This window comes from Cricetulus griseus, chromosome 6 (assembly GCF_003668045.3).
Source record: "Cricetulus griseus strain 17A/GY chromosome 6, alternate assembly CriGri-PICRH-1.0, whole genome shotgun sequence".
Lineage (NCBI taxonomy): Eukaryota > Metazoa > Chordata > Mammalia > Rodentia > Cricetidae > Cricetulus > Cricetulus griseus.
This window is the reverse complement of record NC_048599.1, coordinates 154,597,550-154,611,384: the sequence shown is the minus strand read 5'-3', so window position 1 is coordinate 154,611,384 and position 13,835 is coordinate 154,597,550. Positions and strand designations below refer to the sequence as shown.

Genomic DNA, 13,835 nt, shown 5'->3' with positions numbered 1-13,835 from the left:
GTTGGCTCCTGGGTTCTCAAGATTTATTCGGTTGGGTGGATAGGTTCCCCGAAGTGCTAAGAGCACACACAGGACCCTCCCCACACCCACGAGGGAGGTGGGAGAAGGCTAGCTTTTTCTTAAAAATATAAATGTATTTGTATCATCACGTCCCTGGGGCACCTAGCTGGCCAGACCGAGGAAGGAGAAGAGTGTCAGGTGCAAGTCTGAGTAAGGAACAGGACTCTGATCAGGAAGGATGGCGTGCCCTCACAGTGTCCCGTGCTGGGCCTGGTATCGTGAAAGCACAGCACGGTAATGGGACAGCTCTTGCCGCACAGCCACCACCTCCTGCCGCAATAGGGCGTTCTCCTTCTCCAGAAAGGCTGCCCGCACCGATATCTGATTCTCCTTGAGTCTTCTTGCATCTCGAGACCTCTTGGCTGCTTCATTGTTCTTGTACCTCCGGCTCCAATACTTCTCATCCTGGGGATGGAGGGGTGGAAAGGCACTGAGATCCAACAATGGAGCAAGTGGCAGGTTTGGAAACACTCCCACAAACATCCCTGATCATGTGCCTGCTTCTGCACAGTGGTGAGACCTAAGGGCTACTAGTCTTTGCTGGCATAGGTACCCAAAGTTCTGCTCTCTATTGTCCTGGTTGCTAAGAACAGGTCCCTAGCAGAAAGCTAAATCATGAGAAAGACTCCAGGTACACGTATAAGAAAAGCTGGTCTTCAATTCACTGTGCAGAGCAGGCCTCCCCATTTAAGGACCTACAGAAAGCTGGTTGCTATGGATGTTTGTTACCTAGCAACAAAGCCTTCAGGGTCTGAGGGCTTATCCCATTGAAGAGCACACTGCCCTAGACATCACCTTTCCAGATCCTGGTTGCTAAGGAAAGCTTGGATAGCCCCACTGGTAATGGGGTTTGGTGTCCTGGTTGCCAAGGCAACCTCATCTCAGCAAGTAAACATGAGCTGTAAGTAGACCCAGTGATTCCATCCAGTCTCCTGCCCTTGAACTGAGGTAAAGCTGTCTGCACCCCCCCCCCTTCCAGTACCATGGGTCCTCCACCCAGCTGGGAAAGATACTTCCCTCAGCTTCCTTTAATTAAAGTTCCAGCTTGCCAGGACACATTCATTCCCTAGCAACAGCTGAGCTCTAGCAGGAAAAGCCACTGGTATGGACAGGGCAGACACTGGAATGGCTATGATAACCAAGGCCATGGTAAGGACTTAAGGGATGCCTAAGTGCCTCCTCTTCACTAGCAGAGACCCCAATAACAGCAAAACCAGAACACTAGAAGGATGTAGCTGCTTCTGAAACTCTCACAAAGAGAACCCCAGACAGAGGCAGTCCTACTGATGTTTCAGGTTGAAAGGCAAAAGACCAGTTCCAATCAGGCCAGCTGCTGAAAAATGGGCTGATGGGACACTAAAGAAAGTTGTAATTGGCAACAGAGCCTCCACAGGGGGTTCTAGGTCCAAGTGACTGGAATCCACAATGACACCTTCTTTGTGATTCTCAGGACAAAGCCTGTCCCCAGGAGCCTCATGAACTAGGATTTGTCTATAGGCCTCCAAACTCTGAGACCTCATCCCATAGAGGAGTTTCCCACAGCTGTGAGCCAAGGCAGTTCCTGACCAAAGCCAAGCCCACACCTGGCCATGCTCACCTTCTGTTCCTCGGGCACTTGGACTTTCCTTGCTTTTTTCATGATTGGCTGAGGCTTCAGTTCCTCCTCTGAGAAGCGGTGTCTCCGAGGATCAAAAGTCTCATGGCCTGGAATGCTTGACAGCGCAAGATCAGCTGGATCAGGTTCAAAGGTCATTAGCACCTCCACGGTGTCTGGGTCCACAGGACTGGGTGTGTCCCTAGAGGTCAAGCCTGGAGAAATACAGATCACTTGAATGCCTCAGTATTTAATTTGGGGAATCCTTTCTCAAAGGCCCCCTCCATCTTATTCACCACAGGGCAGGCAGTCTTTTCTGCAGTTTAACACAAAGCCTGCCTGTCAGGCACCAACCCTATGACAAAGACCCTTAGCCACCATGAAAGCAATTCTACCTTTATGACTAAGACACAAATAACTGGACTTAAATGTCCTGTGAGTCTGCTAATAGCGTCTAAAACCTTAAAACTTAAGATTTGGTATTTATTTTGTTACCACTCTCTTGTCTGAATCCTACTTACTGTATTTTCTGTATGCTCAGAGTTTTAAACCTGTTAGACTCACTCCTAAGAGTGATGGAAAAGCAGAACTGCCCCGAGGTTCCAGGAGTTGGCTAAAAAAGCATGATGCCTGTGTCTTTAAGAACAGACAAGCCGGGGCCAGCCGAGGACACGGGTTCAGGGCCACATCACGTGTGACCGACTGCTTCCCCCTCCCTCCCCCACCACGCACCCTCACATTCCCGGGCCCCGCCTCCTCGCGCGTGAGAGCGCGTGCGCGCAGCAGGGAGGGAGGACTCACGTGGCGCGTGAATGTGCAGCACTGGTTTTGCCTGGAGGTCGGATCAGGGACAGGTGTACCCAGGCGTCCCACAACGAGACTCCTTGTCTTGATAGGGGTCGCCTCCCCTCTTGTTCCTTTTGGTCTCAGCTCCAACAACTCCAAGGATTTTTCCCACCCACCCCGCGTTTATGGGGATCATGGGAGAACCAACCGGCCTGACAGGCCCTTTGACACCGGGACTCCCACAACTCTGATACTAAGTCCCAGTCGCAGGAATATGGACAACACAGAGTCGGTACCCCGACATTCTCTGCTAAAAGACTCTGGGAGCCAGGGTGCAACATCCTTTCCACTGGGGGTGGGGGAAGAGGATCCGGGAACCTAGTGCCCAGCTCTGGCCTGCTCCCATTTTTGATGTCCTTCAAGTCCAGTCCTATCTCGTTTCGCAAAATTCTGGACACAGACTTGGAGTCAGTCCGCTCCCCAGTTAACTAAGTGTTCTGAGTTTCTAGTCTTGACTCCGGGAACGTGAGGAAGCTTTTTCCTGAAGAAAAACACAGCCTCTCACCGGATAACCCTCACATTTGGGGGCCCAGGTCCCCTAACGGACCGCCGCATCTCATTGGGCAGACTTCCAAGAGCGTCGCGAAGCCCATCCCCTGCCCGCCAGCCCCGCCCCTTCGCCGCACCTGCGCGGTGGCCGCCGCCGGCTCCCAGAGTAGCCCGCGCGGGGGCGTGCCCCGGCGAGGAGCGGGGGGAAGAGGAGCCGCAAGAGCCGGGCCCCGGGGAGGGCGCGGGCGTGCGAGCTGGAGAGGGTGCCGGCGACAGGACCCCGGGGGGCGGCGGGCTCGGCGGGAGCCCGTGCTCCAGCAGGAAGGCGTCCAGGTCCACGTATTCCACGTCGCCGAAAGGCAAAGTGCGTTCCCACAGCAGCGGCGCAAAAAGACTCGGGCCAGCCGCCGGCCCTGAGCGCCCCCGCGGGGACCCACCGCCACCAAGCGCCCCAGTCGGGGCATCGGCTGGGCCAGCCGTTTCCAGGCCCGGTCCCGGGATGGGAGCTGAGGGCAGAGTCGCCTTCCGCTCCTTTTCCTTTAGGAGACCTGTGGGTCAGGGAGAGACGGGATGGGGTGGAGACACACAGGAGGGACCCCAAATGAAGAGATGAAGTATAGAGACCCGCATGGCGGAGATGCAGAGAGGTGAGGAGATGGGAGCAGTAGAGCAAAGACCCAGAGATGTGGGAACAGGTAGGGAGACAGGCGCCCAGAAAGAGGAAAGGCATACAGACGGGGTTGAAGAGACCCAGAGAGAGGAACAGTGTATAGAGTGTATAGAGGATAGAGACAGAAACACAGAACAACCCAGAGGAAAAGGATGGAAGTTTAGAAAGAGGGATTTAGAGACAGGGTGGGTCAAAGGTGAGAGACAAAAAGTGACAGCTCAGTAATTCCCCCACCCCTGGCCCTCTCATCCCCTCCCCCACAACGTTAGGGGCAGGAAGGGGCTCCACTGCTCAGGCACATTCCTCATCTCTAGTTTCCATGTGAGCGTTGAGGCCCCGCCCAAACCCGTGTCAGCACCGTGTGAGCATCCGACACACCCCCTCCCTTCCCCAGGACTACAGGGGTCCAGACTCGAGACTAAAGGGGAAAAACTGGGGGCTGGCACATAGAGTAGGTCCTAATGGCGGAAGACTTTGGGGACTAGACCCTTGGGCCTTTCGGATATCAGATTTGGCCATGGATGGAGAGAGACTAAACACCTGAGTGACCGAATGAGGACTGGCAAAGATGGGGCACCTAGCACATAGGTGCCATAGACCACCACCCCAACATTTGAGTCCTTAAGACAGTGGGACTAGAACTCACAGCTGGCTGGCTCTTTGGGCTTGCCGGTCCCCTGTAGAAGGCCCCGCAGCCCAAGCAGCGCTCCCCCACCAGGGGGGGTCCCGGCCGGGCCTCCCAACAGCAGGGGGCCCGGGGTCCTGTCGCTCAGAGGCCGCGCCATCGCCGGACACCTGCTCCCAGGTTCATGAGCTCATGGAGAGTCGAAGAGATGATATGCCAGTCACCTGCACACTCCTGTGGTTCGGACGAGTGTGACCCAGGGTCGGGAGAGCGCGGTGTGCAAGCCTCCAATATCAGAACGCTGAAAATCCTAAGAGCTCTGCGGGGGTCAGCCAGTCCTCTGCAGAAAGCTGTAACTCAAAGAGTGTCCCGGGAGGATCCTATAGTCTGGGCAAGTGGGTGACCAAGCAGCTGTCTCTTCTTCGCAACTGAGGGTCCCCAAGGGACACAGGCGCGCACTCCTTCTGTACCAGGTGGGCGAGCCTCTGGCTCTCGAAAAATTTGCACTTCTCGCAAGGAAAGGAGCTTTGCAGTCTGCACCTAGAGGTGTGCGCCCGGGGGAGGAGGAGGCGGCAGCCTTGAGGCGTGGCAAAAGCAAACTTATTTCGCGGAAAAAAAAAAATCCAAACCAAAACACCCGAAGTCAGAGCGCGTGCCCCTCCTCCGGGCCCCCTCCTCCTCTTGGGCCATGCATCCCAGCCGCGTGCCTGCCTCCGGCTTCAATCAAGGCCAATCAGGTCTCGAACCCTTGAGATGCCCGGCCAATGAGGTGACGGAATCTGCCAAGACCCTGGAGGCGCGTGAGGGGTTGAGCTTGTGAAGTTGCCTCTCCTTTTGGAAGAAGGCGGGACACTGACCTACATTTGGCCAATGAGAGGAGGCACTGGGGGCGGGACCGTGACCCACTTCGAGCCAATGAGGCAGGAAGAAGGGGGAAGCACATGGCTCCGCGCGTGCAGTCGGATTCGGGTGTGGGGCAGGAGGGGTGCATCTTAAAGGAGCAGCCTATTCACGGGCTCATTGCTTGGGAAAAGCGCAGAGCGCCAATTAGAGCATGTTAAGGCAGAAAGAAGTGGGCTTCAAGAAGGATTAGTTACTAATACCCAGATACTTCTCAATCGCGACTGAGAATCAAACCCACGAGAGGCTGGAAGCATTCAGTCCTTTAATAGGTTTGTTTTAGGGTGACTCCCCTTTCCTCGTGAGGAAGCTCAGGACAGGCGGGAGTAATCTTCGTAGGGGGTCTCAGCGACCATGAGAACCAGCATCCACTGCAAAAGAAGGTGCCGGCTTGTGGTGGGGAGGTTGAGCGCAGAAGGCTCTGCCACAATCTGGCTGCTAACGAGGGCTGGAATATACCAAGTTGGGGAAAATAGCTTCTCAGACTATATAGGGAGGGAAGAAGGTCAGACGGAACGTGCAGATTAGGCTGACGGTCTGCGTAAAGGTTGTAGTACTTGAAGAGGAAATGGGAATCTGGACTGTACCATGTACCCTGTTGAGAAAATTTCCGGGGGCAGAACCACAGAGTGGCAGTAAGGAAAACAGAGGGATTGTACCACGTTGATTTTGAGAAAGGGGATAGCCAAGGCAAGACTATAGCCATAAGTAGGGTCATACCATTTGTAAACAGGTGGCTTGGGCCGTACCATCTTGGAAAGTGACAGTAGGCATAAGCCAGTATGTAATTGTACCGCAAGGAAAACAGGGTGTCACGTCTTATACTAAGCACAAATAGGGGTTACACAGGGATACCACTGGGAATAAGTGCAGACTGTATCAAGACCTGGAGGACAGTACACATTAAGCATACCATGCAGGCGGTAGTTGGGGCCTCGACAGCGCCTCTCGGGGTGCCGGGGGTCCCTGTTGCCCCTCAGGGCTCTATAGGCCAAGGGCTGCAGGGGCCGGCCATTACCACTGAGGCTCTGGAAGATCTGGGAGGGGGGATTCTGGCTCAGGAGTCTCAGGGAGTGCATCTGCCTCAAGAGAAAAGGGTGAGTGGAAAGTGGGGTTGGTACCCAGGGAATGCGGTACTCAGGATAGGGGCAACATGCACACATGAAGGTCACCTGGAGGGAGGTAATATTGAGAGCCCTGTCGATGAGGATCCAGGTGACAGTCTCAGAGCAGGGAGGGGTGCTGAGAGAGCCCTGATAGGTGATGAAGCCGAAGGACTCTGGGAACAGGAGCTCCAGGCTTAGGTCTTGAAGAAAGTAGGCATCATCTGTGAGGATATCAAGCCAGTGTGAAAGGGTGTCCCCTGGGAACCCACTCGTGTACAACCAATACATGAGAAGCTGATTATTTTTGTTGCAGTATGGAGATTGAACCTAGAGCTTCAGGTATGGCAGGCAGGTACCACTGAGCCAAGCCCTCAGCCCATGAGTTCTATCACCCAGCTACATCTCCAGCCACTCTTTTCACCTTTGTCTTGACACTGGATCTCGCTAAGTAGCCCAGACTGGCCTTGTCACCCTCCTTTCTCTGCTTCTGTCGTAGCTGGGATTCCACCCCAAGCTTGGGGACTTACTCTTGTAGGAGATTCTGGTGATGGTGTCCCGGTTGAGGAGGCGACTGAGGAATGAGTTGGAGCTGCCAGCCACCTATGCAGGGGGCATGAGGCGAGGGCCTTTGGGCAGCCAGGGCTCCCCAAAGGCCCACCACCCCAGAATAGGGAGCCTTGCCTCCAAGCCTCCCTGGTCCCCCACACCCTGGAAGCCAGTTGCCCATCTTGCCTCCCTCACATTGACAAAGAGGCTGAGGATGGCCAGGCCATTGGGGCCCCTCGAGGCAGCACTGAGATTCCCATAGAGTTCTTGGTTGAAGTGAATCAGCTGCACCTGGGGGAGTGAGGGTGCACAGAAAAGGGGCCCTTAGCAGAAGGGGAAGACAGAACGTTTTCAGCTCTCAGGTCTTTGGGGTCCACAATTGCATTAGGGATCGGTACTTAGGGTGGGGGGAGGTAGCCCCAGGTAAGCTAAAACAACAGGGTGACCTAGTGTGGAGGGTCATAGGTTAGAGGTCACCACCTCAGCAGAGAAGCCCTGGTGGTTGATCTGGTGTTCAGAGCCAGTCCCATCTCGAGCTCCAAACAGCAACCGCAGTTCACTGAGTCGGTGGCTATAAAGAAGAGGACCCCCAGACACGTTGACAACAGGGTGGGATGCAGGCAGGAAGGACACATGGCGGCCAGTGTTGTACAAGGTTCCCCGGAGCTGCAGGAGATGTAGAAGTTATTGGGGACAAAGAGATGGCCCCTGCCCATCCTCCACCTGTCCATTTCCCAAGTCCCAACAATTATTTAATAGAGACTACACATAAGCTATTCCCCAGGTCCAGACCATGTTTTCTGCAGATAGTCAACATTGATGAATTAATTCATTAACAAGTACCAGACTAGGAGGACTGTTTCAGGCTTGTAATCCTAGCCCTGAGGAAGCTGAGGCAGGAGGATTGCCATGAGTTAAAGTCCAGAAAGGGTTATAGAGTGAATCTTTTGTTTGTTTGGTTGGTTAGTTGATTTGGTTTGGTTGGTTTTTATTTTAGTTTTGGGGTTTTGTTTGTTTGATTTCGAGACATAATTTCTCTATATAACAACTCTGGCTGTCTTAGAACTTACTCTGTAGACCAGCCTGGCCTCAAACTCACAGAGATCCACCTGCCTCCGCCTCCTGTGTAGCTGGGATGTGTGCTCCACAAGGGGTGGCTTTAGTTTGAATAATGGATTTCAGGATACAGAGCTGAAGGCCAGGCAAGAGGACTGGGCAAGGGTGAGCAATGGAGAGAGGGACAGGAAGTGAAAAGGAGAGTAAAGATATTCTCTGCGAGCCTAGAGGGAAAGCAGACCTGAGGGACTGGGGGATGCACTAGAAGATGACTCTGAGGCTTTTGGCTCATGGTGCCTGCTCTTGTAAAGAAATGACACTTCAGAGAGTGTCCCTAGTATAGACATTGAGACCATACTACTTGCTTTGATGACTGTGTGACCACAGGCAAGTAACTTTATCTCTCTGTGCCTCACTTTCAGTCCATAAAATAAGGATACTATAAAGTATCACCTATTGTAGGTTATTGCGAAGATCACTGGGTTTGTTAAGCTTTTTCAAATGCTTGGCATGGGTTACATTCTGTTTTCACTAATGGGGCCAGCCTGGGGAGTTGAGGAAACCAGTGTGGAGGGGAAGAACGGGTGATCTTCAGAGCGAAAGGAGCATTTTCTCCACCCAGCTGGTGCTTTTGTTCCCCACAGCTCACCACCCACTTCAGCACAGGTTCCCCCTCTCCTACTCACTCCTTTGCAAGGCTCCTTACCTTTTCTCCCCCGGTGCTGAGTCTGAGCGGGGGCAGAAAAGGGTCGTAAAGAACTCGCTTCAGCTCCACATCCACCGGGCTCTGCCGCTTTCCCACAGCGCACAGACTCCAAGCTGCGTTCACCAGGCCCCAGAAGGGAGGCCCTGTGGGAACACAAATAGGCTGGACCAGGCAGGACCTGCTGTGTTGGACTGGGATAGTGATAACTCGTCTGAAGGAAGAGGGTAGAAATCTGAAGCTAAGAGAGAGGCACATAAGAGGCAGAATCCTAATTCCTAGAAGAATTTTAGAATCCTTTCCTAAAAGCTCCAACCCTCCCTGTATTGTTGTTCCCATCTTAAGTCTATGTAAAAACAGAACTACAACTCCCAATAGGCCTCAGATGTGAAACCAACTAATCCATCTCCTGTCTGTCCCATAGCCCCATGGGAGTTGTAGTTCTTTTTAGTCTCCCAGGTCCCACAGTTGGATTAAGAGTATTAGGGGAGAAGAAAGAGTTGCAGAACAGCCTTCGAAGGCCAGGGTGAGGGGGCGGGGCAGGGACTTGAGCTACCGAGTCTGTGCCTTTCAGCAGGAATAGGACCTGTCTCTGGCTGGAAACGCATACATCTCTCCACCCCCACTTTTCTTTCCTTGCACTCACTCCCACTCACTACTTGAAATGCGCATGTATAATGTCCCATGGTGAGCCTCTGAGGTTCAGAGACTGGGTCCTACTCTTGGGGATAGAAACCAGGGGCTGGGAGCATTGGTCCTGTGGAAGATAAGAGGACCGAGGACCCAGAGTCTGTAGTCTGGGGAAAACGGAGCCTAAGAACAAGGGGACGGGCTCTGGGTCTCCACCCTGTTTGCACCTGGCACGAAGTTTCCCTGGAGATTCTCCTTGTAGCTCCACCAATCTTCGGGATCAGGTGCAGGTCCGAGGTGAGCTAGGAAGAGAGAGCCTGCATCCCTTTCCTAGGCACCCCACCCCACTCCTCCCTCGGGGCTGCTGCCCGGACCCCCAGATCTTACCTGCCGCTCCCAGTGCGGCCCAGAGTACCAGCGCTTGAGGGGCGCTTAGACGAGCCGCACCCCCCATCCAAGAGGCCTCGGAGCCACCCTTAGCGCCCTGCCCCCTAGCTCTTCCCTCCCCTCCTCCTGGGACTTCCAGCCTGGCTGTTCCCAGCAAGGGAGCCCTAGCTCCCGGGATGCAGGGGCTGGGACCACGCACCCCAGTGCCCGTTTGAAGCGCACTCCTCCGCCCGCCTGGGCCCGCGCCCTTTTCTCGCTCTGTCTCCCAGAGCTGCGATCGGCCTCGCCGGCCCCGGGTCCCTCTCGGAGCCGATGCACACCCCCTCTTCGCTCTCATCCAGCGAACCCAGCCGCGTACTCGCCGTGTGCACTCCCCTCCCTCCACCTCCTCCCTCACCCTGCCTTCTCTTCTTCCCTCCTTCCTCCTCCTCCTCCCTGCTCGACTCTGCCTTCCCTTCTATCTCACCTCCTCCCTCGCCCTGTGCTGCCTCTCCCTCTTTCCATCTCCTCCTCCTCTTTCCTCGCTCCCTCCCTACCCCCACCTCCATCACCTCTGGTCCTGCTTCCCTCTTCCCCACCCGCTTGCTCCCACTGATCTGATGTTTGCCTGGGGACCTCCGCAATAGAAAGGGCCGCACCCCTGAGCCCAACCCTGGGAAGGGAGGTGCAGTGAAGCTGAGAGAGCCCGAGGACCCCTGCTCTAGGTGCCAAGGCCAGAATGGACAGGGCACTGGAGACCTGGAGTGCAGAAAGACCGCTGGCCGAGAGGGGGAAGCAGAGGCTTGGGGGACTGGGAGGGTGAGAAGACTGGAGCCCAGCTGAGGCTGGGGAGAAGGGACAGGGTGTTGGGGGGGGGATGTCAGGTAGGAGGGAGAAACAGAGAAATAGACACAGAGACTTCATGTCAGAACCAGGAAGGAAGGAGAGACAAGTACAGAGACACATTAGCGTCACAGAGACACAGAGAGACAGGCTTAAAGAGAAAAAAACAAAACAAACAAAAAAACGAGCAAGATGCCATGCAGAAAGGAGAGACAGAGAGACAGACAGACACATACACACACCACACACACACACACACACAGAGAGAGAGAGAGAGAGAGAGAGAGAGAGAGAGAGAGAGTGTCAGAGAGAGACATGGGCTCAGGCACTGAAAAGCATGATACCAGGAAAGGAAAGGAGACCAAGCATGATGATTGGAGACCTGGAGTGCAGAAAGACCGCTGGCCGAGAGGGGGAAGCAGAGGCTTGGGGGACTGGGAGGGTGAGAAGACTGGAGCCCAGCTGAGGCTGGGGAGAAGGGACAGGGTGTTGGGGGGGGATGTCAGGTAGGAGGGAGAAACAGAGAAATAGACACAGAGACTTCATGTCAGAACCAGGAAGGAAGGAGAGACAAGTACAGAGACACATTAGCGTCACAGAGACACAGAGAGACAGGCTTAAAGAGAAAAAAACAAAACAAACAAAAAAACGAGCAAGATGCCATGCAGAAAGGAGAGACAGAGAGACAGACAGACACATACACACACCACACACACACACACACACAGAGAGAGAGAGAGAGAGAGAGAGAGAGAGAGAGTGTCAGAGAGAGACATGGGCTCAGGCACTGAAAAGCATGATACCAGGAAAGGAAAGGAGACCAAGCATGATGATTTCCTCTTGTGATCCCAGCACTGAGGAGGCTGAGGAGTTAAAGCCATCCTAGGCTACACAGTAAGACCTTGTCAAAATAACTAACAGCCCACAGAGAACAAGAATGAGTCACAGAAGGACACAGAGGTGGAAAGAGGCAGCCACTAAGACATAACATTAGAAGCTGGGGGTGGGGGAGGGGCACGGGGCGATGGTGCATGCTTTTAATCCCAACAATCAGGAGGCAGAGGCAGGTAGATCTCTGCGTTCGAGGCCAGCCTGGTCTACAAGTAAGTTCCAGGACAGCTGGGGCTAAATAGAGAAACCGTATCTTGAAAAAACAAACAAACAAACAAAAAAGAAAAAGAAAAAAGAAATACATTAGAGATAGAAACAGGGAGGCCCATCCATGGGATTAATGGAGCGGGGTGGGCAGGCAAGGACAGAGACTAGACAGAGTCAAACGGATGCATAGACGTACGATGAGACAGACACCAAGGGACAGAATAGAAACAAAAAGGATGGAGATTCTAAGATTTGTAAAGACACCAGGTAGGTATAAAAGGGCAGAGAAATAGAAACAGACCTGGAGTCACATACCAGGGACAGTTAGATACTCAAGCAGAGGAGAGGCCCAGTCACAGACCAAATGACTTGAAGAGAACCTCTAGGACGGAGGGAGGCAGGCAGTAGATTTGGTGAGTTGGAAAATGTCTCAAGAAACAAAACAAAAGAAAGAGTAGAACAGGGCATAGGGAGCAAGCAGAGAAAACATACTAGAAGTGGGGACGCTGGCAGAAAGATCTAGCTGTGCAGGCTTCTCTCTGCCTTGAAGCTGCCCATAATGTGGGGCAGCATCAGCCCCATTCCACAGGTGGAGTGAGGAGCCAGAAAGGGTGACACCTACCTTAGTGGACTGACTAGTGTTCACTCTGCTGCTAAAATGAGACATACTCTGGAGCCTAGGAGTGGGCTTTATCTGACAAAGGGGTCTTGTTTGTGTGATTAAGGTGTTGTTTGTTTGCTTGTTTTCCCCATCATCGAGGATTGAACCTGAGGCTTTATGTATGCTAGGTAAGCACTCTACAGCTGAGCCACACCCACAGCCCCTCACTGCAGGATTTTAGGCAGGTGCTCTACTGCTGCCCCTAGACCCTAACTGGGGGATTCTAGACTAGCATTCTACAGATAAGGTACATCTCTAGCTCTTTTGTAAATTTTTCTTTTGAGACAGTTTCTCTCTACGTAGCTCAGGCGGGCCTTGGACTTCCCATCCTCCTGCCTCAGTGTTCCACCTGGCTAGGAGGACAGTCCTGCACCTCCTGAGTATTATTTGACATATCACCCTTCATTATTATGATGGCTTACATCAAAGAACAGGTGCCCTTAATAACCAAAACAGGACGAGTAGGGACAGAAGCCTATGAAGACAGAGGCAGCGATGAGAATTACATGGCCACAAGCAAAGGGCCACAGGTAGCCCCAGAGTCTGGAAGAGGAAGGGATGACCCTCTCTAACACCTTCTTAGTATGGTCCTACCAACACTCTGACTTTTAAACTCTACAATATGGCAATGTGGTGCACACCTTTAATCCTGCACTCAGGAGGCAGAGGCAGGAAGACCTCTGAGTTTGAGGCCAGCCTGATCTACAGAACTGGTTCCAGGACAGCCAGGACTACTCAGAGAAATCATATCGTTAAAAAAAAAAAGAAACGACAAAACAAAAATTAACTCTAGAATGCAGGACGACAAATGCCTGTTTTTATTGTTTTTCAGGGTTTGGTTTTCAACACAGGTTTTCACTATGGAACAGCCTTGACTGTCCTAGAACTTGCTCTGTAGACCAGGTTGGCCTTGAACTCACAGAGATCTGCCTGCCTCTGCCCGATAAGTTCTGGGATTAAGGATGTGCACCACCAACACCAAGCAAATACCAGCTTTTTGTTTGGTTTTGGTTTTTCAAGACAGGGTTTCTCTGTGTAACAGCCTTGGCTGTCCTGGAACTCACTTTGTAGCCCAGGCTCATCTTTAACTCACAGAGATCTGCTTGCTACCACCACCCCTGTTTTCTTTCTTTCTCCCCCCCCCACCACTTTTTGAGACAGGATTTTTACTGTATAGACCTGGCTGTCCTGGAACTCACTCTGCAGACCAGGCTAGCCTCATAGAGAGTCACCTGCCTTTGTCTCCCAAGTGCTGGGGTTAAAGGCATGCACCACTACCAGGCTAATGCCTGTTTTCTTAAGCCATATAGTTTACAGTGAAAAAATAGTTTTTTGAGACAAAGCCTTACTGTATAGTCCAGACTGGCCTCAAATTCCAGCTCCATCTCACCCTGCCTCAGTCTTCCAAGCGCTGAGATTACAGGTGTGCACCATACCTGGCTTGGAATCTATCTTTTGTATTAGGCCTTTAACCTCTGGAATTTAACTGTTGTTTTTGAGACAGGGTTTCATGTAGCCCAGGCTGGCCTTTAATTCATTATGTAGCTGAGAATGAACTCTCATCTTTCTACTTTGTAACTCTTCAATGCTAGGATGATAGGCATTTACCACACACCTGGTTTACAGTGGGGTGAGGGGAACC

At 52.9% G+C, this 13,835-nt stretch overlaps 2 protein-coding genes across 4 annotated transcripts; both read right to left on the bottom strand.

The window, feature by feature from the left end:
• Nucleotides 1-6: 6 nt before the first annotated feature.
• On the bottom strand, nt 7-4,510 carry Dbp (D-box binding PAR bZIP transcription factor). The gene is made up of 4 exons (XM_027420594.2): nt 4,306-4,510; nt 3,127-3,537; nt 1,658-1,869; nt 7-465 (listed from the first exon to the last, which is right to left on the bottom strand). Exons 1-4 carry the CDS (start codon nt 4,442-4,444, stop codon nt 250-252), a joined length of 978 nt encoding a protein of 325 aa, XP_027276395.1. The 5' UTR covers nt 4,445-4,510; the 3' UTR covers nt 7-249.
• Nucleotides 4,511-5,199: 689 nt separating this feature from the next.
• Nucleotides 5,200-9,679, bottom strand: Ca11 (carbonic anhydrase 11). Of its 3 annotated transcripts, XM_035446294.1 has the most exons (8): nt 9,613-9,679; nt 9,453-9,527; nt 8,599-8,741; nt 7,317-7,502; nt 7,032-7,127; nt 6,818-6,890; nt 6,357-6,511; nt 5,200-6,263 (listed from the first exon to the last, which is right to left on the bottom strand). In XM_035446294.1, the coding sequence occupies exons 1-8, from the start codon at nt 9,677-9,679 to the stop codon at nt 6,009-6,011; spliced, it is 1,050 nt and encodes a 349-aa protein (XP_035302185.1). In that variant the 3' UTR covers nt 5,200-6,008. The 3 variants fall into 3 exon arrangements, with proteins under 3 accessions (XP_035302185.1, XP_035302184.1, XP_035302183.1); XM_035446293.1 differs by lacking the exons at nt 9,453-9,527; nt 9,613-9,679 and having other exon boundaries at nt 5,200-5,555; nt 6,098-6,263; nt 8,599-8,944; XM_035446292.1 differs by lacking the exons at nt 9,453-9,527; nt 9,613-9,679 and having other exon boundaries at nt 8,599-8,944.
• Between the last annotated feature and the right edge of the window lie 4,156 nt (nt 9,680-13,835).

What these genes read in the sequence shown, in the direction of transcription:
- Dbp (XM_027420594.2), bottom strand. Translation starts at nt 4,444, where the DNA reads ATGGCGCGGCCTCTGAGCGACAGGACCCCGGGCCCCCTGCTGTTGGGA. An exon ending in CGGCGGCGGCCACCGCGCAG is followed by an intron (nt 1,870 to 3,126) that starts GTGCGGCGAAGG and finishes GTATTTCTCCAG; the next exon opens with GCTTGACCTCTAGGGACACA. An exon ending in AAGTGCCCGAGGAACAGAAG is followed by an intron (nt 466 to 1,657) that starts GTGAGCATGGCC and finishes CTCCATCCCCAG; the next exon opens with GATGAGAAGTATTGGAGCCG.
- Ca11 (XM_035446292.1), bottom strand. Translation starts at nt 8,934, where the DNA reads ATGGGAACAACAATACAGGGAGGGTTGGAGCTTTTAGGAAAGGATTCT. An exon ending in ACCAGGGCTTCTCTGCTGAG is followed by an intron (nt 7,128 to 7,316) that starts GTGGTGACCTCT and finishes TCACTCCCCCAG; the next exon opens with GTGCAGCTGATTCACTTCAA. An exon ending in CACCAGAATCTCCTACAAGA is followed by an intron (nt 6,512 to 6,817) that starts GTAAGTCCCCAA and finishes ATATCCTCACAG; the next exon opens with ATGATGCCTACTTTCTTCAA.